Source organism: Pagrus pagrus (genome assembly GCF_965226575.1).
Source record: "Pagrus pagrus genome assembly, chromosome: 17".
NCBI lineage: Eukaryota > Metazoa > Chordata > Actinopteri > Spariformes > Sparidae > Pagrus > Pagrus pagrus.
The window spans coordinates 12,507,586-12,533,280 of record NC_140201.1 but is presented as its reverse complement, the minus strand read 5'-3'; the positions used below and the strand labels follow the sequence as shown (position 1 = coordinate 12,533,280).

Below are 25,695 nucleotides of genomic sequence, written 5' to 3'. Positions count from 1 at the left end.
TGACAGGCTCAAGGGGTTTTCTCTTTCTTTTTCTGTTTCTCCTCTTGCACTAATTCACTTGAACAGCCAATCAGAGTGATTCCTCTCACCAACGTGCTCCGCAGACGATCCAACGCGCTCAATCTGCCAAAAAGCCACAAACAAGGGCTGGCTAGTGCTGGTCCGGTGTGTCAGGGCCCTAACCTCATTAGTTGCTAAATCCTATCACCTTTTATTTAATCGCTTGATGCCTTATGTCTTATGTACAGCACTGTCAATGGTCCTTATCTTGAGAGCTCGCCTTGCTTACCATCATTCTCTCAACGCACAAGTCACTGTTTGTGGAGGCTTTTGAGGTCTCTGGTAAAATAAAATAAAAAAATTGGTTCAATGAATTTATTTCTGTAAATCATCTTGATGTCCTTGAAGGTCAAACTTGTGAAGGGGTAGCCGTGTGCACTGCTGTCTGCCTTTGTATCTTATTGGATTTTACCACAGCGGCTTACAAAACAAACTACAAAGGATCTACACACTTAACATTCGCTTAATTTTCTTTCTTTCTCTCTATTCTCTCCTCAGGAGTCTCTCCAGCAGCAGCACCTGGTAGGTGTCGTATCTCAGACAACCACTGGGACGGGCACCCCCGCCTCTTTGGCCACTCCACCTACTACAGTTCACCCTGTCCGCCAGACATCCATCGCCGCGCCTCAACACCTCAAGTCACAGCGGTCCATTAACACTCCAGCCACCGCCACACCTCCGAAGGTCCGCCCACAGAGCAGGAACCTCCTACTCGACTCTTCTGACATGAACTACAGTGGCAGTCAGCCGAAACAGCGCCAAAGTCAGCAGCAGCCGCAACAGCAACAACAGCAGCAACAGCAGCAGACGCAGCAGCAACAACAGCAACAGGACGCACAGCTGTCGGTGACGGACAGTCCAGCTCCCGGGCTCCCATACCAGACGAGCTCCGCCAAAGAGAACCAGGGCCCGGCAGCAGCCGCAGAGGGGTCGACAGACACGCCCACGAAAAACACCAAGAAGTCTGGACAGCTGCAGCCGCCACAGCAACATCTTCTCAAACCTAATAAACAGGTTGGTACGACTATAATCACTGGATCACTTGGAACAGTGTTCCAAAACTGCATCATTATAGCCCCTTCCACACAAGCCGGACAGATCTTTGCAATTATATTATCACGGAGCATTGTCAGTCCACCTATAGACCTTTTAATGTGAGGATTCACGTCAGCAAAAGTCAAATATCAAGGCTTCTCTAATTTGAAGATGTAAATTTGAAGCATGACTGACCTGTGTTGTTGTTTCAGGGATCGTCCTCGAGCACCACGGCCCTCAATGAACGGACAGTCGCCTGGGTGTCCAACATGCCTCATCTGTCTGCTGACATCGAGAGCCTGCGGCCGGACCGTGAGGGCCAGCTGAAAGAGTACTCCAAGAGCATGGATGAGTCACGACTAGAGAGGGTCAGCACATTTTTGTAGTTCTCCACCTTTATATTATATATTTGAGTGAAAGCGGAGATGCAAAACAAGACAAACATGAATTGGCGGCCTTATAAAGTAAGAATTAAAGAAATTAAGCACTGAGGGAAAAGGGTCTGGCTTTGTGTTTCCTGATTTGCTAATTTTAAGTTGATTGAAGGTAATAAACTGAGAGCACTAGTAGGCCAACTACAACCCAGATCCCAAAAAACTCTGTTGAATGTTCCAAACATTTAATATTGTCTTTGCACAGTTTTCAATTGAGTATATGTGAATGATTAGCATGTGATCGGATTCAGTTTCATTCACAAACTATAATGACAAAATTACATGATACTTTACTATCCAAAGCCTGTCTGTTTATTTGTTTATTTATTTATTCCAGTTGCGTATCATGTTGGTTGCTCCAAACAGCTGCAAGAGGCAGCTGATTGATTTAATAAAAAAATATCTGGGATTGGATCAGTAATCTGCACTGGAAGTTCATGACTGATGTCTGTGTTTTCTGTTGACAGAGTGCTTGACTCTGGCTCATAGGAGCACAAATTCTTGATTCAGTGTGAAAACTGATAGCAGCCTATCCCATAATAAGTCACTTTGGACAACGGTCTATCTGATATCACCTCATTGGTGTTGTTCCTAAAATATCATATTTAATGTTGTTCCTGGACCATCATGCGACATTATAGGCAAGCTGTTGTGGCTTCATGGGTTGAGTACAGGACTCTCACTCAGGAGACTGAGGTTCATATCCTGATTTGAACAAATTATTATACAGATCGCTCACTATTGTCAGTTTCCTGTTGCTTGGTTAGGTTTTTAGTCATTCTGTGTATGTGAAACCTACGTTAAGCAAAATCTACACGCGGATGATCTGACACTCTTTCAAACTGTTCTGCTAATATGAAACTTTGTATCAGAGCTTTAACAGAAACATACATGAGCTGTTGGCTGTTGTTCTTTTGCTGTGAAGAATAACTCCCACACTTTTGTCTATATTAGAAACACGGGTCTATGCAGTGTTCATGCACAGCAGTGAAATTTGTGATTGCACACTTTTAAGCTTGTCTGCTCATTTATTTATCCCACTTGCAGCAGCTCAGGGGATGAGCCGAACTACAGCACAGTCTCTATGTTGATAAATCACTCATCATTCAGGAATATTTCTGAATGCCAGTGATGACGCAGGTGAATTTATTTTTATTTCAGGTAAAAGAGTACGAAGATGAGATACATTCCTTGAAGGAGCGGCTGAAGATGTCTCATCGTAAGCTTGAGGAATACGAGCAGAGACTCATGTCGCAGGAACAGCAGACAAACAAGATCCTAATGCAGTATCAGAACCGGCTGGATGACAGCGAGCGACGTCTAAAGCAGCAGCAGTTGGAGAAAGACTCTCAAATCAAAGGCATCATCAACAGGTGATTAGTGTTCAGGTCGAACTACAGCTGGCAGAAATGAGGCTGTGCCAGTTACTTTTCGGCTTTCTCTATTGCATTGAATTTGTCACACAAAAGTTGCCACCAAGTAAATGAATAATAACAATAATATAAGCTCAGTAAAGCTTAAAATCCACTATATTTTTATTCAAGTGTAATCTTTATTCACATAAGAGCTGAGATGATTGAGTGCGACAACAAAAAGATTCATAAAAGTAGCTGAACACAGCTACGGGGCAAGTTCATGCAAAGTGAAGGTGGTTAAAAGTGGGGACCAGTGATACAATAAACAAAATATAATTAGGCAAAAGTTGAAGTTATCCACTGAGAAACAACATTTTTGGCAAAACACTGATTTGCTTTCTTGCTGAGAATTAAATAATGATCTGTGCTGGAGCGGTTAGCATAGCTTAGCATAAAGACTGGAATCGGAGGGGAATGGCTAGCCTGGCTCTGTCCAAGTTTTTAAAAAAATAACACATTTCTGTTTTTGTATGAATTAAACAAATGAGCTTTAGAGATATTGATAGTCTTCGTGCTAAGTTAAGCTAATCATTCCCCAGCTTTAGCTCCATAATTAAAGGTGCCCTGTGGAGTTTTCTTGTAAGCAAACACACTTTATATTTACATGAATTTGTACTGTGTTACCCAAGTTGATGCATATATGTGCATCATTATGTGTGTTTCCAACCCCCTGTTTTGATGTGCATTTTTAATGTGTATTTAAAAAAAAAAACTGAGAAAATGCAAAAAAGACCCCTCAAAACCCCCGCAAAGCAGTTTTTATGCTTGACTGAGGTGAAAAAATTGGTGTATAAGTACAAGAAAAATGCAGTAAAAGGCAACGAGACAGTGAATCATGACTTACATGAGATTAAATGTGTCTCAAGCTTCGCTTCTCTAAAGTGACGAGAAAAGAAAAGAAAAGAAAAGAAAAGAAAAGCATCGGACGAAAACATCAGACCTGTGTGGAGTGATGAGAAAACTGCAACCTTCCACAGTATATGAAAAAAACAGAACATTATGATGTCACAGTGAAGTTGAGCTTTGACCTTTTTGGATGTAAAATGTCATTACTTCATCATTTTATCCAATTAAAAATTTGTGTCAAATTTGGTTGTAATTATCATTTGAATTGTTGAGAAATGGCCAAAGATGTGTTTTGTGAGGTCACAGTGACCTTGAAGCTTTGACCACCAAAATCTAATCACAAGAAAAGGACGGATGTACAGACGGATAACCCAAAAACATAATGCCTCGGGCCGAGACATAAAATTGCCATTTTTCCATTAAGTTTTTACATTTTTCCACCATTTTGGGATTTGACCCGTACTGTTTCAGTTACCTCATCTCATTAAACCCTCTTCTTCTGCAATGGTTTGATTGCACCTAACTGAAGAATTAGAAACATCAACTATTTATATTCACATAACGGTAGTTGATGGAAAGTAGAATTTTCTTTTGCACACTGTCACAACATTTGGACGACATTTGAATCGAAACATGGCTGTTGTCCCATGCAAGTAGAACATGAAAGTCGTAGTGAAAAACTTCACAGGGTACCTTTAAATACAGTAACACTGCAGTGGTATTGATCTTCTGATCTCAGGGAGAAAGCAAATAAGTGTATTTCCTAAAATGAGGAACTATTCCTTTAAATGTAGCTCATTTAAATGTCACAACTAATGGCAAAAAAAAACCCCCAGATACAATAGGCTCATACTTAATATGAAACACTTAATGAGGTTATTCATGAGAATTGGTTTTAGGAGGAAAAAGGAAACCAGGCAAGATTAATTCTGACTGCAGCTACTAAGGGAAATTAATTTGACGGAAATGTTTTAATGGAACAGAAGATGGGTGCACACATTTCTATCCTACAAACACTCATTTCACAAGTAATGTATCTGAACAGCTGAATTTGAACTGCCTGACTTTTCTGCAGGCAGCTCGGATTCAGCTTCAGGAGGCTCTGAGGATAGCTGAATGTACCCAGAACATGTCAAGACCTTAATATCATCATATGGCCACATAATCCTACAGTAAATTTCAAGAACACCGGCTTCATTATTCTATTTTTGTCAACCGGTATGTTTGTTTCTATTTCCCTGTTGTCAGACTCATGGCTGTGGAAGATGAGCTGAGAGGGGGTGCCATTCCTGATATTAAGCCTCGAATCCTCACAGACCAGGTTTGTGCCTGTGTCTACGTCTTTTATCATCCCTATTTGCTAAACCAGTCATGTCCTAAAACAGTCTGCATCATTCTTACATCATATCCAAAGCATTTGCCAAAGCCAGTGCAGGGGGAAAAGTTTGCGGCTGTCATGCACTTCACCTATTACCATCTTTCAAAAGTTCGTTTATGTCACATCTGAAACAACATTTCATCATTTACTGCACACGCCTGAAGGGAGAATGAAAACAGTGGTGATCATAAAAACCAAGCGCTGAATGGAGCTTAAAGTTATGTTCAGAGGTTAATCTAGTTTGTCTGAAGGAATAGCAAGTCGTCAACACTGAAATTTTATTTACCACGAAAACTACAATTGCTATTATACCACAGAATGCATTCACGATTCGAAAACCTCGGCTGTGACTCACCAGCAGCGTCACAGTTATTCTGCAGGGCTGCAGCTTCATGAATGCACCATGTGGGCTGGATTGTGACGCAGGTGAAGAGGCTTGTGTGTGTGTATGTGTGTGTGTGTGTGTCGTCTTTACGCCAGAATAACTCAGGAGAAACAGCATTTGCTATCCTTGAAATACAGTCACCTTTTTTCAGCTCTCAATATCAAGAGCAAATGCAAAAAAATGCCTTGTTGAAACCCAGACCATATATAGAAATGTTTCTCCACTGGGTCTCTTGTGAGATTGGACTTGTTTTCTTAAACAAATACAAGTGTGTGATGAGAATAGACGTCTAATGCTGTTTTTCTAACATGAGCTGCTTTTACCAGACTCGAAATGTGCTGCAGAGTTATCGTCCTTCTTGGCTCTAATTCTAATCATAGCTCTAAAAACAACACTCTCATTATTTTGAATGTTTCAGTTAATGAATCCCATTAAAGAAGTAAGTGTTGAGAAATGCTATTCCTTCAGATTAGGAGAGTCTTGTTAATTTCTGTGTGCGAGTGTGTGAGATTTAAAAGGAATCGTTTGACTTCTTGGGAAATACGGCTATCTGCTTTCTTGCCAAGAGTTTGATGGGAAGATTGATAAAACTTTCAGGTTTGTACAATGTAGCTGTGTTGAGGAGCTGGTTAGCTTAGCTTAGCTTAGCACAAAGACTGGAAACAGGAAGGAAATACCAAGCATGGGTCAGTCCAAAGGTAGGTGCAAAGATTAGGTACAAAAACTGAAGTAAAAGTACAACCTATGTTTTTCTATGTACTATTTTAGACCACATTTTTGCACCCATCACTAAAGCTATCATCACATACAACAGACAGATAATTTTGTCACTTGGATTCACGTTGCGCCCGCTCAAGAGGCACAAAGCATGTAAATAGGGAAAGGATTAGGTGTCAGGAATAGGCAGAGGATCAGCTACCCTTCCCAGTATCCTACTAGCCAACAATACGGTTTCTACTGAAGAAGCTGGATGACCTCAAGGCCAAAATCAAGAACAAAAGAGAGACAGATGGGACTGTAATTTCCATACCACGCCATCCAGCCAACAAAGATGCTTTTTGTACAAGGCAATGACAGAACAGCAGACTCTGGAAAACCAAGGAACTGGTGCAACAGCAGAAATGCTGTTTCCCTCACAAGCTCCTGTCAGCCCAACCTTGAGCTCCGGATCAAATGGCGTCTGTTCTTTCTTCAACAGAACTTCACCTCAGGGAAATAAGTGGACGATACTGTTCCTAGTGTCCATCAGGACCTTTCCCAATCTGAAAGCAAGCACCATCCGTGACAGTCTTAAGGCAAATAACCTCATGCAACAACCTATCTTGCCAGGCTTCGAGTTATTTGCTTGTGACCAAACCACAGTGGTGAGGACCAATTACCAGAAGGAATATCTGGACATGTTCTCAGAACGGCTGCTGACCAACTGACACCAGTGTTCATGTTGGTGTTCCCACATGCTTGGTATTGTCAACAGTAGTCCCTGTCCCAAAGAAACCCCATCCCAGTTGCCTGCATGACTACCAGCCAACAGCTCTGACTGCCTTGGTGATGGTATTTCAAGAGGCTGATCAAAGACTTCTTCACCGTCTCACTACTTATGACAATAGCCTTCACTGACGATGACATGAATCCCCTCATTCACACTGCCTAGGTCTACCTGATCGGGAGGGTGAATTATGTTAAACATTTTTATGTGGACCACAGTTAAGCATCTTAACACCATCATCCCCTCCAGACTTGTCATGAGGCTTGAAGACCTAGGACTCCAACTTCAGCTTCCTGACTGGCAGACCACCGGTATTGAGGGGTTTCCCAAGGATGTGTCCTGAGCCCCATACTATACATCATGCTTGTGTTGCCACGTCTGACTCTACCAACATCATCAACTTTGCAGATGACATTGTCCTGCTCGGCCTGATTTCCAATAACGAAGAGAGGGCCTGCCTAGAGGAAGTGTCTCACTTAGAGAACTGGTGCAAGGAGAACAGCCTCTGTGAAGACTTTGGGAAGAAGCAGAGGAGGAATTACGAGAAAAAGAACTGCATTACAGTGAACTTACTATGATCCTCTCATTTAGAAGAACGCCCATGAGCATCTTCCTCACCTCAGATGCCTCAAGGACTTTAGGCTGCCCCTCAAGGTGCTAAAGACTTTCTATACCTGCACCATAGAGAGCATCTTAGAGGGCAGAATCACCACCTTGAGATCACGGCCTTGAGAAGGTGGTGCGGTGAGCAGAAAACATCATCAGACATAATTTCTCAGCCCTTTAGGACATCTACGCCAGCAGGTGCAGGAAGAAGAGCTTAGTTTCCCCAACAACATACTCTTCTCTCTCTTGCGTTCAGGGAGGTGATACCACTGCCTGACGGGCAAGGTAGAGAGGATGAGAAGGAGTTTCTTATTCAGATCCTGAACCAGTGACTAACAGATACAACCCACAATAGCTATTGATTTTTACTTGAATATTTCTTAGATACGAGCGGTAACTTACTGGAGTTTCTTCTGGTTGTGTCACTCCTGGCCAAGAAATACTCCAGCACATAACACAAAACAGTAATTTTTACATTTTGTTTACTTATCTGCAGATTGTGTTACCTACCTGTTGTGTTACCTACATTTCCTCCTGTCTTAATGTTAAGCTAAGGTAAATGGTAGCTGGCTCAAGCCACATATTTTCCATCCAGACACCCCTCAAGGGTAATCTTCTCAACCAACTCTTTGCAAGAAAGTAAATAATGTTATTCTTCAAGATGTCTTACTGCTCCTTTTAAACGCAGCCCTCACGAAGCTGTAAACTGAAGTAAGTTGTAATTTCACCTGTTTTCTCTCCCTTCAGTCTATCAACCAGGTCTATGGTGGGCACCCCGGATCCTGACTGTCAATACCCATGTGACCAGAACTCCTGATGGTCACTCGGGTGTAAAACAAGAAGTCCGATCCAGATCATCCTACAAAAACCCATGAAGAGAAGCTCTGCAGTGGATCCAGCAGGACCACTCCAGTTCTTAAGAAAAACTTTGCACATATTCAAACTTTGCCTGAACCAGAACTTGACAATCAGATTAGCGTGAGGACCAATGTGTGCAGTGAATCCTCTGCATAATTTGACTGAAATATAAGCCAATGCCACAAAAATGGCAATACTGAACCTAATGAGTTTCTTTATTTAATCAGAAGAAGTGAGAAGATGTGTAAAACACTGGGAATGAAGATTGGAGGATGGATTCACGATATTCCCCGCTACAAGCAGCACACTCGCTTCTCAGTTAAATGGCTGCAGACAAAATGTAGAAAAGGCTTTTAACAAGCACAATATCCCCTCATGGTGACGCCTGTGACTGACAACAAGTGTGTTGTTAAATCATCTATGATCCTCGGATACAGGGCCCAAGCAAAGACTGATTCCTATTTGATTCTGATCAAATCATTTAGAAACTTATTATCACTTCAAAGGTGGTTATCATTATGATTTTTGCATCCTCTATAGAACAGCCATACCATCAGAAGAGATGCCAAACAAGTCCAACAATCAACTAACTGCTTTAAACACAATCAAAATCTTCTTTGGTCACGTTTTCCTTCAGCACACAGTGTGAAGCCAGAACAAATCCTGACTTTCAGTGTATAGATGGAGTATTTCTCAAAGTTACGAAACCTTTTTAATAATGGAAATACTTCATGAAAATAATCTAAGATTATAATGTGTTTTGTTCACTTTGTAATAATAATATTAATCATTATAACGATAATACATGACATTTCAAAACAGTGATACAAAGTGCTTATGCTAATCAGTCATAAAGACCTGACATGAAAGAACAATCGTTCTAAAATGTAAGATTTAAAGGGGCATTCCTTTGATTTTTATGCAAGACAATTTTAAAATGTCTTCTGTGGTTCTGGAGGAGCTTCGTAATTTTATCTCAGCTTGGACTCCAAATTAATTTACTCCAAACTCCCAAATTTAAGGCGCCATAATAATAAATTTTAAATACTCAATAGCAATGTCTCTTTACAGAAATCATACCCCGTGCAGCAGTGAGCGTGTATCTACTCATGGATGAGAGGCTCATGCTCCTAACAGCCCAGGATGTAAACTTTAATAGTGTCCTCCTCGGCTGAGCTGTAACTTTAGCTAGATTAGTTACCTAGCATCTCATCCATGACTAGATGCATGCTTCCTCCTGTGTGGTGACACAGAAAGAAAATAGTTTCTATATGAAAGTGCTCACAAGAGGCTCCGTAGATTATCTTGAATAACTGGGTCATATAGGAAAAGAAAGAGACATTGCTGTTAAGTTTTTTAATTAAATTTTTCTTTTTTGGCGCTGATCTGATCACAGTGTGAGCCTGACCCCTTACAGATGTGGTCTAACCAGTCCAATCACGTTGCAAGGCAGTTGCAATGTGTTTTTCTCGCATCAAGAAGGGACATCTAGATACAGCTTGCACATTAATTACAAGCGTAAATGGGGTCTAAGAGCCGCAGCTGTTACAATTTTGACCTTTTTTTTAAAAAAAAGTCCTCCAACTTAATGAAATGCAGTTTATTAAATCACTTGAATGCCCCTTCTCTCGTTCATAGAAAACAAATGACACCATATCATTTAACATTGTCTTTAAGAATGGCTATGCTATTAGAAATTTCTGAAAGATGACACTGACAGCTGTAGCTTCTCAGACAGGACTTTGCTGATAGCAACAGCAGGACTCCAGCTCATCTTTAGACTGATGTAGTTACATTTGAGAGATAGTAAACTAACCGAGCCTCGAAAGTAACGACTCAACCTGACAAGTCTAAAAGTCATGATCTGCAACATTTTCATAATCTATCTTTTTTGCCTCTTCACGTTTTGTTGTACAGCACTTTGTAACATTGGTTTGAAAAGTGCCGTATGAATAAATTTTAATAACTATGATTATAAACATTATGTGCAACTGGAAACAACTCATATTATAGCAAGTAGTGAATTACTCATCTGTTGTGTTTAATGTTTCTGAAGCATAGATGTGCAACAGTTCTGCATGTGCTTTTTAAAATGCGAGGACGAGTAAGTCGATTTGTTGTCAGATATTATTCTAATGTACAAAAAAGAAAACCGTTGTTGACATGGCTTTCTCATTGGAAGGCCTCTTTTTTAATACGACCTGCTGACTCTTCCGTTTTTATCAGAAGAGGGTTGGCATTCAGCCTTTTGCATTATACAACATGAAAGTACTGAGAGAAATGAAACCACAGACGAACAAAAAGAGGAGAGACAGTGAAAACAACAGAACAATAAAGAGTTTCCAAGCAGGGATATGTAGTATATGTGCATAGGATATGACTGCCTTACAGTCTGTGCCACAGGGCCCAAAATAATGCCAATACAAAAAACACCTTGTAAACTTTGTATATTAAATGTCCTTTTTTTGTAGTCAGGTGATGAATTAATAAGCAGTGTGTTGGTTAACTCTGTATGTTAGTCAGAATCATTTATATTACAAATTTCATGGTTGATATAATTTATCTTAACCTCTTGCCTTTAAAAAGACTTTTTCTTTCAAGATAAATATCAATGATAGAAAGTTATATGTTTATGTTACCAGAAATGTATAAAATAGCTTAATGTATATTTATTCTTATATGTAAAATGTATTCAAATCAAAGGGTAGGCCTTCAGGCATGTTGAACTTGTGGTAAAAAAAAAAAAAAAAAGATTCTTATATTATTAACTCTTAATGCTGCAATCCAGGAACTACAGTGCTATGGTGTGACTGCGTTCATGGGATGAGAGCTGTATCATTTCCCAGCATAGCTCCTTTCTGTTCTGTGGAATAATGAGACAAATTTCTTAAAAATATCCCGCCTAGGTTTGTGTAACCAAAATAGCAGTGGTGCTTTTCAACAATACTGGATTGCAGTTTTAAGTAATCTTCTTTTTGACGTTTATTTATTTGGCCTGCGTTGCAATACAGTATTTTGAAATGTTATACTGCACTTCTGTTTTCATTTTAGGAGAAGCTGCAATCAGTAATCTGACAAATGTTTATAAAGACATAAGAATATATGATATACCCATGTATCCTTGAAACTCTCTGTATTAGCTGCAGTGGTACAGTGTGCTACCTCTGAAATCATGCCCTCGTCTCCCTTCTCTGTTGGAGTTAAGGATTCTTATTCTGCTTTATACCACAACCTGAGAGGATACTTTATTCCTCCATTTATTTAAGACACAATGCTAACAAAAAGTTTCTTTCTAACCAAATGTGAAAGTCAGGCTTACTTTTCAGTTGCTTGTTCATTGCTATTTTAGGATTTCTTATATATAACTTTTACCATCACAGGGCCATTTCTAAAGATCGTCCTGTTGTATTTAAGTGCCGTTACCATTCCATCCATACAAATCTCCTTTTAATCATCACAGGATGAGATTGATTGTGTTCCGGGTATTCGTCAGACTCTCAGGTGTTGCAAGGAACACAGAGATATTTGGTAACAACAACTTTTGTTATCTCAAATGCACAAAAAACACAATCACAGTCTCTAAATACAACTCAAAAAGCACATAAAAATGAGTGGCAACTATACCGTGCTTTTATTTTGGTTGATTCCTGGCCCTCATCTCATCCGTATAAATAGTTTGATTTACACCTTCTCTTGTATTATTCGTTACATAAAAGGGAACTAGAGTTGCTTTTCTCGTTCCAAATGAAAAACGTGACAAATGCTCCAGTCTAATAAACTTGGCGAGGAATATTATTGAAGCTACTGTTGGAGAAGTGCTTTATGTTTACAGAATCACGACATTTTAGAGGATGTATGAACCTTTGTCGACCCAAGGGAGAATAACTGCCGCTTTGCTGCAGCTAAAGCAGGACCTAATAAATGAAATGAGATATCTTGTATATTTTGAATAAGGGTATTTAACATCTATCAACATATTTATGTTTCTAAAATGGATGTATAACAAAGTATTTTTCTTGGCAGCTATTATTCTGCACAATTGATCTACTGTGTCACAAATATATAGTTGGTGGGATTTCTGACTTGAATTGGGCCTACTGGATGTAATACCTTAATTTACTTGACATTTCTTTTGAAATAAGCCATGCCCCATGGATAAGCCATACCCTCCAGTCCCCCTGATGTTGTATGGTGGATGTTTAATGTTGATAGTTTTATTTATAATGGTAGTTATTGTAGGTATGATTGCGCTTGTAATTATTATTATTAGTGTAAGTATACTTGATTGATATGATTTGTTTTGTTTGAACAAAGGGAATGTATTCATTTTTCAGGTGATTTTTCCGAGTGATTTAAATAAACTAATAAATCCCTAATTCAAGAGCTTTTATTTTAAGTACCTCAAGTAAGCTACTTTAACATTAAAGGGGACATGTTCCTTTTTTTTTTTTTTTTAAATTTTATTTCATTTTGTGTCACTACTAGAGTAGGTTTACATGCTTTAATGCTCAGAAGACACATCCATTTTCTCAAACTGTCTAGTTCAACAGCACTGTTGTCTGAAATGCTCTGTTTTAGTGCCTGTCTCTTTAAGGCCCCCCTTTAGACAGGCCCCCCTTTAAGGCCTGTCTCTTTAAGGCCCCCCTCGAATACCCAGTCTGCTCCGATTGGTCAGCCCACACACGCCTGAGTGTCTCTGGTTGGGTCTGTTGTGTTTTCAGTTTCCAGTTAGCTTCGCTGCTACCGTGAATATAGGCATAAATAATGCAAATGTGTGACGTAGTGTGATGTCAAGATGTCACGAAATTACAGGCGGGACTAATGGCGAGGCGTTTTAGGTACAGTATTTTCTGTGGGAGAGAGGAGCTCCTCTTGGCACGGACTTTGGGCTTTTTTAACATGCGCAAGAACCGATGTAACACAATAAAGGGAAGGAAAAATACTAAAAAACGATTAAGAAATTGACTACAAGAATGGATAATAAGCACAAGGCATTGCATTAAATTCCTTGAAGACAGTTAATATCTCAAGTAAAATGTTATTTTGATTGAAGATCCATATAAATACATACATATACATATTTTCTAAAATAGTAGCCAGGGCTTTTTATAAACCTAAAGATGGTGCCAGGCTTTTATTTGAAGCAGGCTGATATTAAAGGCAGCCCACAAACTCAACACTTCCTGTGAAGACAGGAAGTTAATCGACATCTAAAGTAAAGTGTGTTTGGTTTGAAGTTTACATACATACATATACCGTACCTTGATTTATAATCTGCTCCTGTTTGTGGTTAAATCTTTGTCACTTCATTATGCTGTTAGCAATGACCCAAAACTTCCTGCATCTTGTTTCAAAATAAAGGCCCTCTAGCATGTCAGTGGACAGAATCCCTTCATGCTTCACAAGTCTTATATTTTGAAAGATTTCATACTTCCATTTTGGTACCTCAAATGTAGCTGCTGCCATCTTGTGGCACTTGTTTTTACGATACAGTTTGGCACATATATACCTGCAGTGACTGAAATAGGACAGTAACACTTAAGATGAGTTATCTAAGAACAAAGTTTTGAAAGTAGCACGATTACACTGTTGAATTCATCAAATTAAAGCAATGGAAATGTACGTTATGCTTAGTGAGAGTACAATATAACAGACAATAACAAGAGTGGATAAACTCTTGGTGACTAATGGCCCTGTATTTGTGTCGACCACACGCCCGGCTTGACTACCGGCTTTTGTTTGATGAAATATTGTAGCCTACGTAAGGTATTTACATAATTTATGAAAAAAAAAAGCATCTAAGAGAAACAGCCTCAGAACATCCTCAGTCTGTCAGTCATTGTGGAGGAGGTGTAAGGTGCAAATCTTGAATGCTGGATGTGTAAACAGGAAGCTGTTTTAACACATTCACATATCGACTTTATTAGATAAGAATAAGATATAATGCCAGATGTTGTGTTTTGGCTAAAAATATCCATTTATACTTAATGTCAACTTTAAATGTCAAATAAAGAAGGAGACTAGAAGACGTTAAGTAAAGGAATACATAGACAGCACTGGGATTTATACTACAAAATACTGTTTAGGATTTCAGTTTGATATTCAACAATCATCTCTGGTCCCCTGCAAACCAGCTACATATCACCCAGTCAAGCTCTCCCCAGTTCACCAACTGCACAATCTGCCGATTTTAACGCTCTCCACACGATGGTTGACTTCCACAAGCCTTCACAGCTCTTTCTCCCACAAATACCACAGAGATGATCCAATCCAGTCCAGATACACCACCAAACAACGCTCCTCTAGCCAATCACAGTCCGTCCTCTCATGTCACTCATCGCAATCTGGCTTAGCATGATCATCTCGTGTCATTTGAATGGCTGAACGGGTACTGAGGTGTCAGCTGGTCTCCATCAGAGATCTGTGTGATGCCAGAGGACTGCAGACAACCACCTGCCTGTCACCCTGCGAGAGTCACTTTCACAGCTCCTTCAGCTTCTTCTCGGTCCCTATCACACTCCTTTCATGAGTCATGAATTATTTTAATGTATTTATGCACAGTGTCTGCCACATGTTGCGTTCTGCCATTTAAAAAAAATATATGTGAAATATATCTTGAATGCAAGTAAAGTAATGATGCTCCTCCAATTGAAATAATTTATTATTTTAAATCATTTTCAAATATTTAAAAGAATAATAGTTGATGGCCATTCTTTAAGATGCTTTCAGTGACTGAGAAGTTTACTGAAGCATCTTATGATTAAGATATCATTAAGATATGAATCAGAGTGCATTTGAAACTGTATTATAAAATCTATATGATTGGAATATTGTGACAATCAAATCCAATTATCCATTGATTTATAGAAGTACTGAAAGATTAAGACCTTGAAGGATGTGTGTGCATGTCAGTGTGTGTGGGTTCAGTTTGAACCTCATTCAGCTTTTGAAGTTGATCAACACCACCATCTTGTGGAGAACTGGGAGGCAGAGTAAGCAGCAGGAGAGGATTTTACGTGACTTGCAACACAGACGCAACTGGACTTGCTTGAGATTCTTTAAGATGTATTGCCTCTCATCAGAGACTCAAGCAAGTGCAGTTGCCCCCGTAGCACTTCAGGAAGTATACAGTGATAAGATTCAGATTTTTAACATTTTACTTAGCTGCTCTGATATAAAACAATTAATTTTTTCATATATATATATATATATATATATATATATATACATACATACATATATATATAGATATATACATATACACACACACATATATATATATATATATATATATATATATATATATATATATATATATATATATATATTAATCTGACAGTCTTTACTTTTTTTCCCTAGCAAATATTGTGTTAGTTAACAAAGAATGGTACATCTCAAGAATGTATCCTATCCTTTAACCTCTATTCCCTATTTCATCAGTGTTGTCCAGTAAATTACAATATATAATCTGACATTTCATTTAGTCACAATTGAGGATGATCGTCTTTATTAACTCCGCTGAGGTGGTCATGTTTTCTCGCGTGTCAGTTTGTTTGTTGGTTTGTCAGCAGGATTACACAAAAACTATTTTTTCTGCCAAATTCAGATAGAGGATGGGTCTCAACCAGAGTAGACCCCATTCACTCTCGGTTGCGGATCTGGATAAAGAGACGGATCCAGGAATTTTTTCTCCCCTTCTTTAACAGTGTGAGAGGTAGTTTTTTGGCATTTTCATTTTCAACATTTTAATTGATTTCTCAGGGAACAATGTATGGATCTTGATGAAAGAAATCAGGCACTCTTAGGTGGCTGGTATCTATGAGTGAGAAAAAAAGTCCTCGGCGGATGTATGAGCTCTACCGAGTGCTATACTAGTCACTCTCATGAAGGCATTTCTTGAGAACTGGTAAACTCGATACTGAAGAAGGTTCAGGAGACTTGAGTATGTTTACTTACCGCTTCTTGAACAGGGAGTACTTAACTCTTAATGGACCCACTAGACTTACTAAGTGTCCAAATAAGATTACTCTACTCTCATCTGTGCAGATTTGAGGATTCTATTTGCTATTGGAAGAAACTGTGTTTACCTCCGTCATCCTGAGTCACGTTGTGTGATCTATAGGTCACATGTGACGCAGTCCAATAGGAGACAGTCTGTCTGTCTGTAAGAGTCTAAAGCCGAGTACACCGTATCTGTTGTCTTGGTTGCCCTGGAGACAAAGGTGGTGTTATTAGGAGAGGTGCTCTGACCGGTCAACCTGAGGAGACGCAGAGGTGAACTCTGGAAAATTCCATCACAACTCTAAACAAAACTAAACATGCTGCATGCAGGCTCAGAGGCAGAAACACTGGCTGTAAATACAGCACAGTTTTATTCACTCCAATCCATTGCACTCCAATCCATTTCAATATTTTAAGCACATTAAAGTTTAAGAAAGCACAGTTGCATTCCTAGTAGTGATGGAATGTAAACCAAGTACATTTATTCAAGTACTGTGCTCAAGTACAATTTTAAAGGTATTTGTACAAAACCCCATATTCATTTTCTGCTACTTAATACTTCCAATCTACTTCTTACCTTTAACTCCATTACATTTATTTGATAACTTTATTTGATTCCCATAATCAAAAAATGTAGATAATTGGCCAGATCGATATATTAGTTGACGCGTAGTATAAATAAATAAATATAATATATATATAATAATATAACTAAATACATGTAAATATATGTACAATGTAATTCTACTCATACTCTTGATGTTGTTATTGCAAGAAAATTACTTTTGATATATAAATACATTTGATATCAGATACTTTGATACTTTTTCTCTAAGTACTATTTGTACTGGTGACTTTTACTTTTGTCCAAATAATATTCTAACACAATATTTTTACTTTTACTCAAGTATGACTTGTGCGTACTTTTTACAACACTACCTAACAATGTATTGACTTGTTGCAGCCGCTGTCTTCAATCATTGTCTTCAATAACTGATTACTTTTTAGGAATTTACTACATGTTTATGCACATTATATTGTGCAAACTACAAACTGACATGCAAGACCACAATAAGTAGTATAAAGTGAAGTGTCAGAACAGCTTTATTTATTAATTTCTATTCAAACAAATGACAAAAATGTGTTCACACCTGGACAAGACAGCCACAATCCAGATGTACAGTGCAGCAATAACAATTAGAAATAAACATTTTTACATTCGTTTTATACAATAGCAAACTATTGCACAGTATGTTGTGTTAATAATACAACAATATGAGGAAGATGAGGAAGAGAAGGAATAGCAGGGACATCTCGGACACTGTGGTGAAAGATTTGAGGTTGAATGAATTAGACTCAAGTCATACAGCCAACTCAGACAGCTAAAACTGTCAGATACAAGACCCACAGAAGCTTCAAATGCAGCTTGTTCACAGGAGATCTTAAGTACACACACTGTACATCTTCAGAGGAAAAGATACACAATCATATTTTCAAAATGAAACATCCTGGTCACGTAAAACTAAAGTATACGTGTAAAGAATTCGGCCTTGGCGTTAGATGGTGGAGACTACAGTTGGCAGTGTTGACAGAGGTGCATATCTCCTTGCGTCAGTTTGGCTTGTCTGGCTGTACATGTCATTGAGTGGGATGGAGAGCTGCCCAGCCTGTCCCGACCCTTCCTCAGCATTCATGCCATAGGGCATCTTTGACATAATGGCCAGGCTCAGTTTGAAGAGCACATTATGGAGAGCCAAGCGGTACTCTTTCCTCACCAGGCAGTAGATGACCGGGTTGAAGCAGCTGCTGGTGAAGGCCAAGCAGTTGGCCAGAGGGAAGAAGTATGTTTGAGCCAAGTAAAATGAGCGGCTGTAATCAACAATGTCAAGTTGGATGAGGACGCCCCAAAATGTGAGGATGTTGTATGGGAACCAGCAGGCGCAGAATGAAAGGACCACCACGGCTACAGACTTTGAGATATCAACCTTTCTCCGAGAGTTAGCGCACCTCAGTTTGTGTTGACAGAGGAAGTGCAGCAGAAGCAGGTAGGACACAGTGATGATGGCGTAGGGCAGCAGAAACCCCAGCACCACTCGCAGGAGCTGGTTTATCCCAAGCCAGGCTGTACCATCTGGGAACAGGAGCAGGCATGCTGTATCGTTGCCACTGCCCACACTCCTCAGGTCAGCAAACACAGCTCTGGGTGTCGCTGCTATCAGCGCTGCAACCCAGATAGAAGCTGTGACCACCGTAGAGGTCCAAGAGCTAATGCAGAGGGATTTACTGGGTGTGAGAGCAGTGGCTACATAGCAGTACCGGGTCACACTCATAGCTGTGAGGAAAAAGCAGCTAGCAAAGACATTGAGCCCAGTGAGTAAAGACACGGCCTTGCATGTGGCCAAGCCAAAAGGCCAGCTGTAGTCCAGAATAAACTCTATGGCCCAGAACGGCAAGGAAAGGGAGAAGAGCAGCTGAGCCAAAGCTAGGTTGAACACAAAGAAATTGATGGTGCCTGTGGTGATGGTGTGAGTAGAATAGAGCAGGAACATCACTAACAAGTTCCCCAACACTCCGGCTGTAGCCACAATAAAGTACACCACTGACATGAATATTCTCAGACCGGGGGATCCATCATCGAGGATCTCCAGCCCGTCCACGCTCGAGTTGTGGAGGATCAGATGTGAGTTATTACAGGGTGGGCCGACACTGCAGCCATTCAGGATGTTACTGAAGCGCTCAAGTGCCTTGTCAGCGTCTGACATGTCGCAACCCTGAGGGGAATCCTGAGGTTGTCCAGCTGTTACGTGAGACGTTTCTGCTCGGCCTCCCTGTGCCAATAATGAGCTGAAAAGTTCTGGTTGTCTGTTTATTAGCTGAGAGTCATCTATCTCTGCAAGGAAAGAGGAAATGATTATTACATAATAGGCGCTGCAGTTTATGGCTAAATAAGTTCATTAGCGTTGTCAGATAAACAAATTACACCTAAGTGTTAGCCACAGAGTTAGATAATCCAATTTCGATCTCAAAGAGTCAAACTTCTCTGTGGAGGAAATGTGCATAAAAAGATGAAGTACTTAAGCGAATTAGAAGTGGAAAAGCCTGTAAAAGGTCCTCCAGAGTTATTTTTGTTACATATTCAACATCTACATAATCTATTATAATCTGGACATATCAAACAAAAGTGTGCTGGCACTGAAAATTATAGAAACAATATAGATATAAAGAAATAAAACATTAGATATTCCCTAGTAAAACATAGCAGATAAACTTTTCAAAATTAGAGTTTGAGAACTAACGTGAAAGAACAACAATCCTTTTAGCAGTTGGAATGATTAGCATCTGGAAAATTAAGGATTAACTGGAACAACCCGAGTAATTCAGAAGATGCATTATAAGACAACAATATTCATAATAAATTATTAGACCAGCTACTTGATCTTCTCCTCAGATCTTGAGTGATAAGGTGGTCTCCAACAGTCATTTTTAAGCAGTTTTTGGTCAAACAATGACAAATAATTTGTGCACCTGCATCATCCCTAAACCTGCAGTGTAGTCACTTTGATTGAGAGCAAAGGAGAAGCAGATAGATAAATAAATAGTAATGGTTACGAGGTAGAAATTGTGTTGAAAATTACTTAATTCAACAGTGGTGAATTAATTGTTTGATTTCTTCTGACATTCAATATTTATGCAAGAACATTTCTTAAACAAAATGGGAACAACGACCTGATGTGCCAGATTTGATAGTTAACAGGTATTTGTCTTCTTCAGAGGCGATCACAAGATGTCAGAGTAGACCATTTCAAATCTCATCTTATTTGTTAGATAACATTTATTTGTGCAAGCTATTTGTCAGATTTTTAACATATTATACTTTTAAAGGTGCACTATGCACCTTTTTACAGGCCTATTAACAGAAACCGAGGTCTTGAGATAAGAAATAGCAGTTTGCAAAAGCTAACAGGTTTTGATTCTACTAGCCAGATGTTCATGTTTATATTTGTAAACATCAGGACAAAACTAGTAATGTGAATTATTTATAGTTACATTGTACACCTTTAAAAAGTGGTGGGGAAGTCCCCGGCTTCCCTCGTGTAAATGACACCTATGCAGGTATAAAACCACAAAATAAATATAATGAATAAATAAAAGGATGTTCTTTTCTCACATTTCTATAGCTTACATATATCCACAGCTTTAATGTAGAAGAAAATCTCACCTGAATCTCACAGAGGAGGTCAATTTTTCAGCTTTCAGCAGTTTTCTTGTCACCACCAGCTCTGCTGCACCACATGAAATTCTCTTGAAGGCGGACAACAACAACAATGTGGATGTCACCCACCCTGAATTCATGCTCCACCCCGTCATATTTTTCACCCTGCGTATCCAGACTGGAAATCTCCAACAAAGACGAAAATACCCAAAAGAGAAACAGCTGTTGCCATCACTCAAATTTCTGGGGAACATTGGGACCGCTGCCCAGGCAACATGTGCGTTATTAGTTTTTACTGAAGATACAAGTTTATGGCATCAGTCGCCAGGACTGAAAGAGATAGATTCTTCTCTTTTTCATCGATTCCTTTACTTTTTCTTTTTTTTTTTCTTTCAGTTAGATCATTTATATTTTGACACTCTTTGGTATATAACATAGTCATCGTGCATTTTAAAGTACATTTCAACACATACTCAAAGAAGGATATATAGCATATTCTCCAAAAATGATGACTTCCAGCACGATTGTCAATCTCTGTGTACTGTAATGTAGAACTGGAATCAGGTGCAGATTCACAAATGTATTAATAAAAAAATTTAATAAAATAAACTTTTTATGACTAAAAGAGCAAATTTAGATTATTAGTCTCTGCTAATGTATGTGCTCTCTAGGATCTGAAAATCCTTTCTTGCACATTACTGTTGCTGTGACCTGCTGTTTAATTGAGTTGAATGATTATTCTTGTTTTATTGTGGGATTTTGGCTACTTAATGTTTTTTTTAAAATTGGGTGTTGAAGAGTGTTGCATGTATGAATGTATAAATTAATACTATAAAAAGGGTCAATTTTGGCTTGTTTCATTCATTGTTGTTTAGAAACCCATTTTTTCCAACTTAAATAAAAGTATTCCTGATTCAACCCACCTTTTTTAAAGATTTCTCAAAAGTTTAATGTTTTTTCTTCACTAAAACATCAAATGCAGTTTAGGATCTGTTTGGAAAATGTTACATTTTCAACATTACACCTCTCTTTGCCTCTGCATTAGTTCAATAGATCACATACATCTATTTTTTCTCCCTTAGCGGTTCACATCAAAGGATTAATAAGCCTAAGGAACAATACGCTGCACATATTGATGGTGGTGTTCAAGGCATTTGGATATACCATGTGAAAAAATGACAAGACTTTGACAGAAAATAAAAGTTAGTTTGAGGTTTTATTTTCTTTCTATTTATATCCGGGGCATTGCTTCAAGATTAGATTGAGCTGCATCGATGACTCTTCATTACGAATTGTTGATAGTGGAAAGAACATCAGCAGTGAATGACTAAATGAGATTAGCTTGGAAGAGGCGGAAGAGTGGGGAAGTTGATTAATGCTGCTCTGTCTAAACTGAGCCATCATCATAAACTTGCTGAACAAAACATGCAGCATTGCCCGAGTGTTTTGATGGCCAGCAACAGAAACAACATGTTAATTTATACCTGAATGTTTTCCTCTATGGATTTATTTAAAACCTGTTATAACAAAGAGGGGACCCGACCCAGTCCGAAGCTATTAATTAACCACATTTTAGATGTTTTTACCAATAGGTCTACAGATAGATAGGCATTTTGAGGAATTACATTTTTTTGCAGAGTTAGATGAGTAGCTTCATAAATCACAAAAAACAGGTGTAAACAATGAGTTGTAGCTTTATGTGGGGTAATGTGCAGGATTTTTAATTTTAGCTTTAAGGTGCTGGGAGGCAGATTTTGTTACCTCTGGACTGAGTCTCACTTTTTGTGCTTACACTCTCTGAATGACAATGCTAACACGGTGGCCATAGGCAGGTATAATGTTAAACCATAGGTGCTAGCATGCTAACATTTGCTAATTAGCACTAAACACAACTGCAGCTGAGAAAGATGGGAATGACGTTAGTTTGGTGGGTATTCAGTCATAAACTAACTAAAGTGAAGTTTTGACTTTGATCATTCCCAAGCAAGAGAGAATTAAGGCAGTGGTTCTCAACGTTTTTCATATGATGGACCCCTTTTTGATTAAATTTTTTCTCCCAGGGTTCCACATCCCGTGAGAATTTTATCATTTGATATTTTGTTACAGAAACTGTATTAAACCCATGACCAAAACACATTCTGTCATAGTGTTAAATATGGACGAAATCATAGTGAAAATAAATTATTCCCATGTTGGGGGGATCCCTTGGAACCCAAGATCCCTTGAAGTATGCGGAAGCTCCGGTTAGGTTTACACTCAGGAAGTCAACATTTTTTGACTTCCTGAGCAGCTTTCATGGGAATGAACTGGGCTCCACCTCCGATGCTGTATGCAGACTTCCCTTATGAGATCTATGCTGGAACCCCCTGAAGGACCGCTGAACACCATACCCCACTAAGGGTTGACCAAAGATATTATAAGGAGGGAGATAAATGTCTGTGCCACATTTAATAGCAAGTAATCCAATCCAGACATGTCAGTTAAAAAAACAAAAAAATCAAGCAGCTGGTGGCTCTAGAACTAAAGTCAGATGATCACCATGTTAGTAGGATTCATCTTGTGGGCATTATGTATTTCCGTATGCGGTTTCATCTTAATCAGTTCAATAACTGAGATATTTCAGTCTGGAATTAAGTGTTGGACATTGCATGTAGTCAGTGATTTCAAAATAAAAGACCTCTTGAAATAACTCATCCCTACAGCCATGCTGCTCGTGCGGCTAAAATTGCCCATCCTTGTCAACACCCCTCTAATAATTTAATACAGTCTCTTAAGTGAATTTTAAAAGGGAAATTAATTTTGCAAGAAGAAACAGACTGCCATTGAAGTGCTGATATGTTTATTGTCGTTGTTGTGCCTATAGGTGCTACGTAGGTTTGAAAACTGATTGCATTCTTTGTTCAGCAAGAGATCGAAGATTTCAATTAATTCTGCTCTAAGGTAGCAAAAACATTCTTCAGCTTTCAGGAAATGCAAAAATGTTTTTATTTTGTGTGAAACTGAGTCAGATGTAAGTTGGTTGTCACTATAATTTATAGACGCTACACAGTAAATCCTTCAGGAATCTTTCCCTTACAGAGACACTCTTATCTGGGAAGATGATACATCTTTCTACAATACCAAAAAACACAAGAAATATATCAGTTTAGCAGGAATATCCTTATTCAAACCTGCTGGTGTCATAGTGGGTGCACCATGGTGTGTGCTTTTGTGAGCATTACCCCAAGTTGTGCCACAGGGAATAAAGAGGTCTGTGAGGAGTAGCAGCAGCAGCAGCATGGCTTTGTCGCCACCCTTTGTGAAATGAGAATACAACACTTGACTGTGTCAAGAAGAGGAGGAGGCCTGGAAACAGCTCCCTCCAGCACATTTCCTTTGGTAAAGTGAGCCCTCTGGTGACAAACATCAGATCCAGCAACAAGCAGCAGGAGCCCATTTGCTCGATGGTGGAGGGAGAAGTTGCTCAGGGACGGAATACGTCACACATAAAAATCAATAAACACAAAGCCTTGCTTTGTAAAAACAATTGTGCTATGGTAATTAAACATGCTGATGAAACAAGCGTTGATTTCCTGATTGGAAGTAATTGGCCGGTTGACCAGTACGAGCAATAAGGAGACATCTAAAATTGGACATGAACTTATATTTAAGTTGTCGTTTCGAGTTTTTAAATGACTTGTAGTTTGGGTGTTGATCCAGCTGTAAACACTAGGTAGGTAAAACAAGTGGAGTGGTTGATTTGAAGTTATTGTTGAGGATTTGTGGCTGTAAACTGATCTTAATCTTAGATAAACCAGCAATAATGCTAATGTTATTCATGCAGCAGTCAAATTGTTGATAGGATGGTATTTGTAATGATATACAAAGTGGAATCCTGTTTATGTATCAAGTCTGACCATGCTGTGTGCTCTCTCCTTGGTCCTGAAGTGATGCTGATGTTGTTGTCATTTGGCAGATTACTGTGAGGACCACTGCCATGCATGACCTCTTTTTCCTTTCTTTTTTTTTTTAAAGTATGAACTAGTTGTTGAAGTTTGAGTATGAGCCAAACAAATGGGGCAGCATATCACCAGAGTAACTAACTGCTGCTAACTGTATTCTGTTTATGATTGTAGCCACTATTAGCTTGTTAGCTCAGTTAGCCATGCAGCTAGCTGGAGAGTTAGTGTTTGCACCAAGGATGTTATGTAACATCTGGAGACAACCTTGGAGGTGGAGCCTCATTCATCCCTATGAAAGCTGCTCGGTGGCATTTTGAAGCCAAAAAAACTCGACTTCCCCTAGGTGTTGTGCGGCCCATAGAGCATGAGCACTAGAGACTTCTGCCAATTCACAAAATTGTATTTCCACTTTTTTTCGACAATATAACTTTATTCGCAAAATTGTATTGTACTTTATTTTGCGAAATTGTATTTATACTTTATTCACGACAATACGACTTTATTTCGCAAAATTGTATTTCTACTTTATCTTCGACAATACGACTTTTTTAATTGTATTTAAACTTTATTCACAAAATTGTAAAAAAAAATGTCTCGACAATACGAATTTATTGATGAAATTGTATTTCAACTCGCAAAATTATATTTCTACTTTATTCACGAAACTGTATTTCTACTTTATTCTTGACATTTCGACTTTTTTCTTGAAGTGCACAATGAAATACAAACTTCCTCCTCTGATTTGTTTCTCATCTCACCCCTTGCCCTAATAGTCTTATAATAGTCTTAATAGAGATATGATAGGAATATCAAAAAATGTTAAGTGAAGTGAAGCAAATCCAGTAATTTGGTCAAAAACTAATTATTCCACCTCCACATAAGGTTACATTGAATCTCCATTACTCTTTGTGTGTCCATTGTAAACCACTAACAGAGGCTGTTGTTAGAGGACATTCACCTTTATATTTGTACGCCACCTGACGTCAGTCCCTAAACTAAATGTCCCGCGCGCCCTCCGGTCACTTCGGTGAATGGGG

General features: G+C 38.9%; 2 protein-coding genes across 5 annotated transcripts in view; one reads left to right on the top strand and one right to left on the bottom strand.

Moving 5' to 3' along the window:
• The window catches only part of LOC311272933 (ras/Rap GTPase-activating protein SynGAP-like), a 50,847-nt gene extending 37,968 nt beyond the window's left edge, over positions 1-12,879 (top strand). For 3 of the 4 annotated variants that reach the window (XM_084379707.1, XM_084379705.1, XM_084379704.1), the window contains 5 exons: positions 559-1,074; positions 1,308-1,463; positions 2,691-2,902; positions 5,039-5,111; positions 8,393-12,879. In XM_084379707.1, coding sequence (XP_084235833.1) covers positions 559-1,074; positions 1,308-1,463; positions 2,691-2,902; positions 5,039-5,111; positions 8,393-8,431 — 996 coding nt within the window. In that variant the 3' untranslated portion in view covers positions 8,432-12,879. The remainder of the gene's footprint in view (positions 1-558; positions 1,075-1,307; positions 1,464-2,690; positions 2,903-5,038; positions 5,112-8,392) is intronic. The other variant, XM_084379706.1, reaches the window with a different exon arrangement.
• A 5,181-nt stretch (positions 12,880-18,060) lies between these two features.
• LOC311272252 (relaxin-3 receptor 1-like) lies at positions 18,061-19,266 on the bottom strand (the record flags this gene model as incomplete). Its single annotated transcript, XM_084378547.1, has 1 exon — positions 18,061-19,266. One exon carries the CDS (start codon positions 19,264-19,266, stop codon positions 18,061-18,063), a length of 1,206 nt encoding a protein of 401 aa, XP_084234673.1.
• Positions 19,267-25,695: the final 6,429 nt, after the last annotated feature.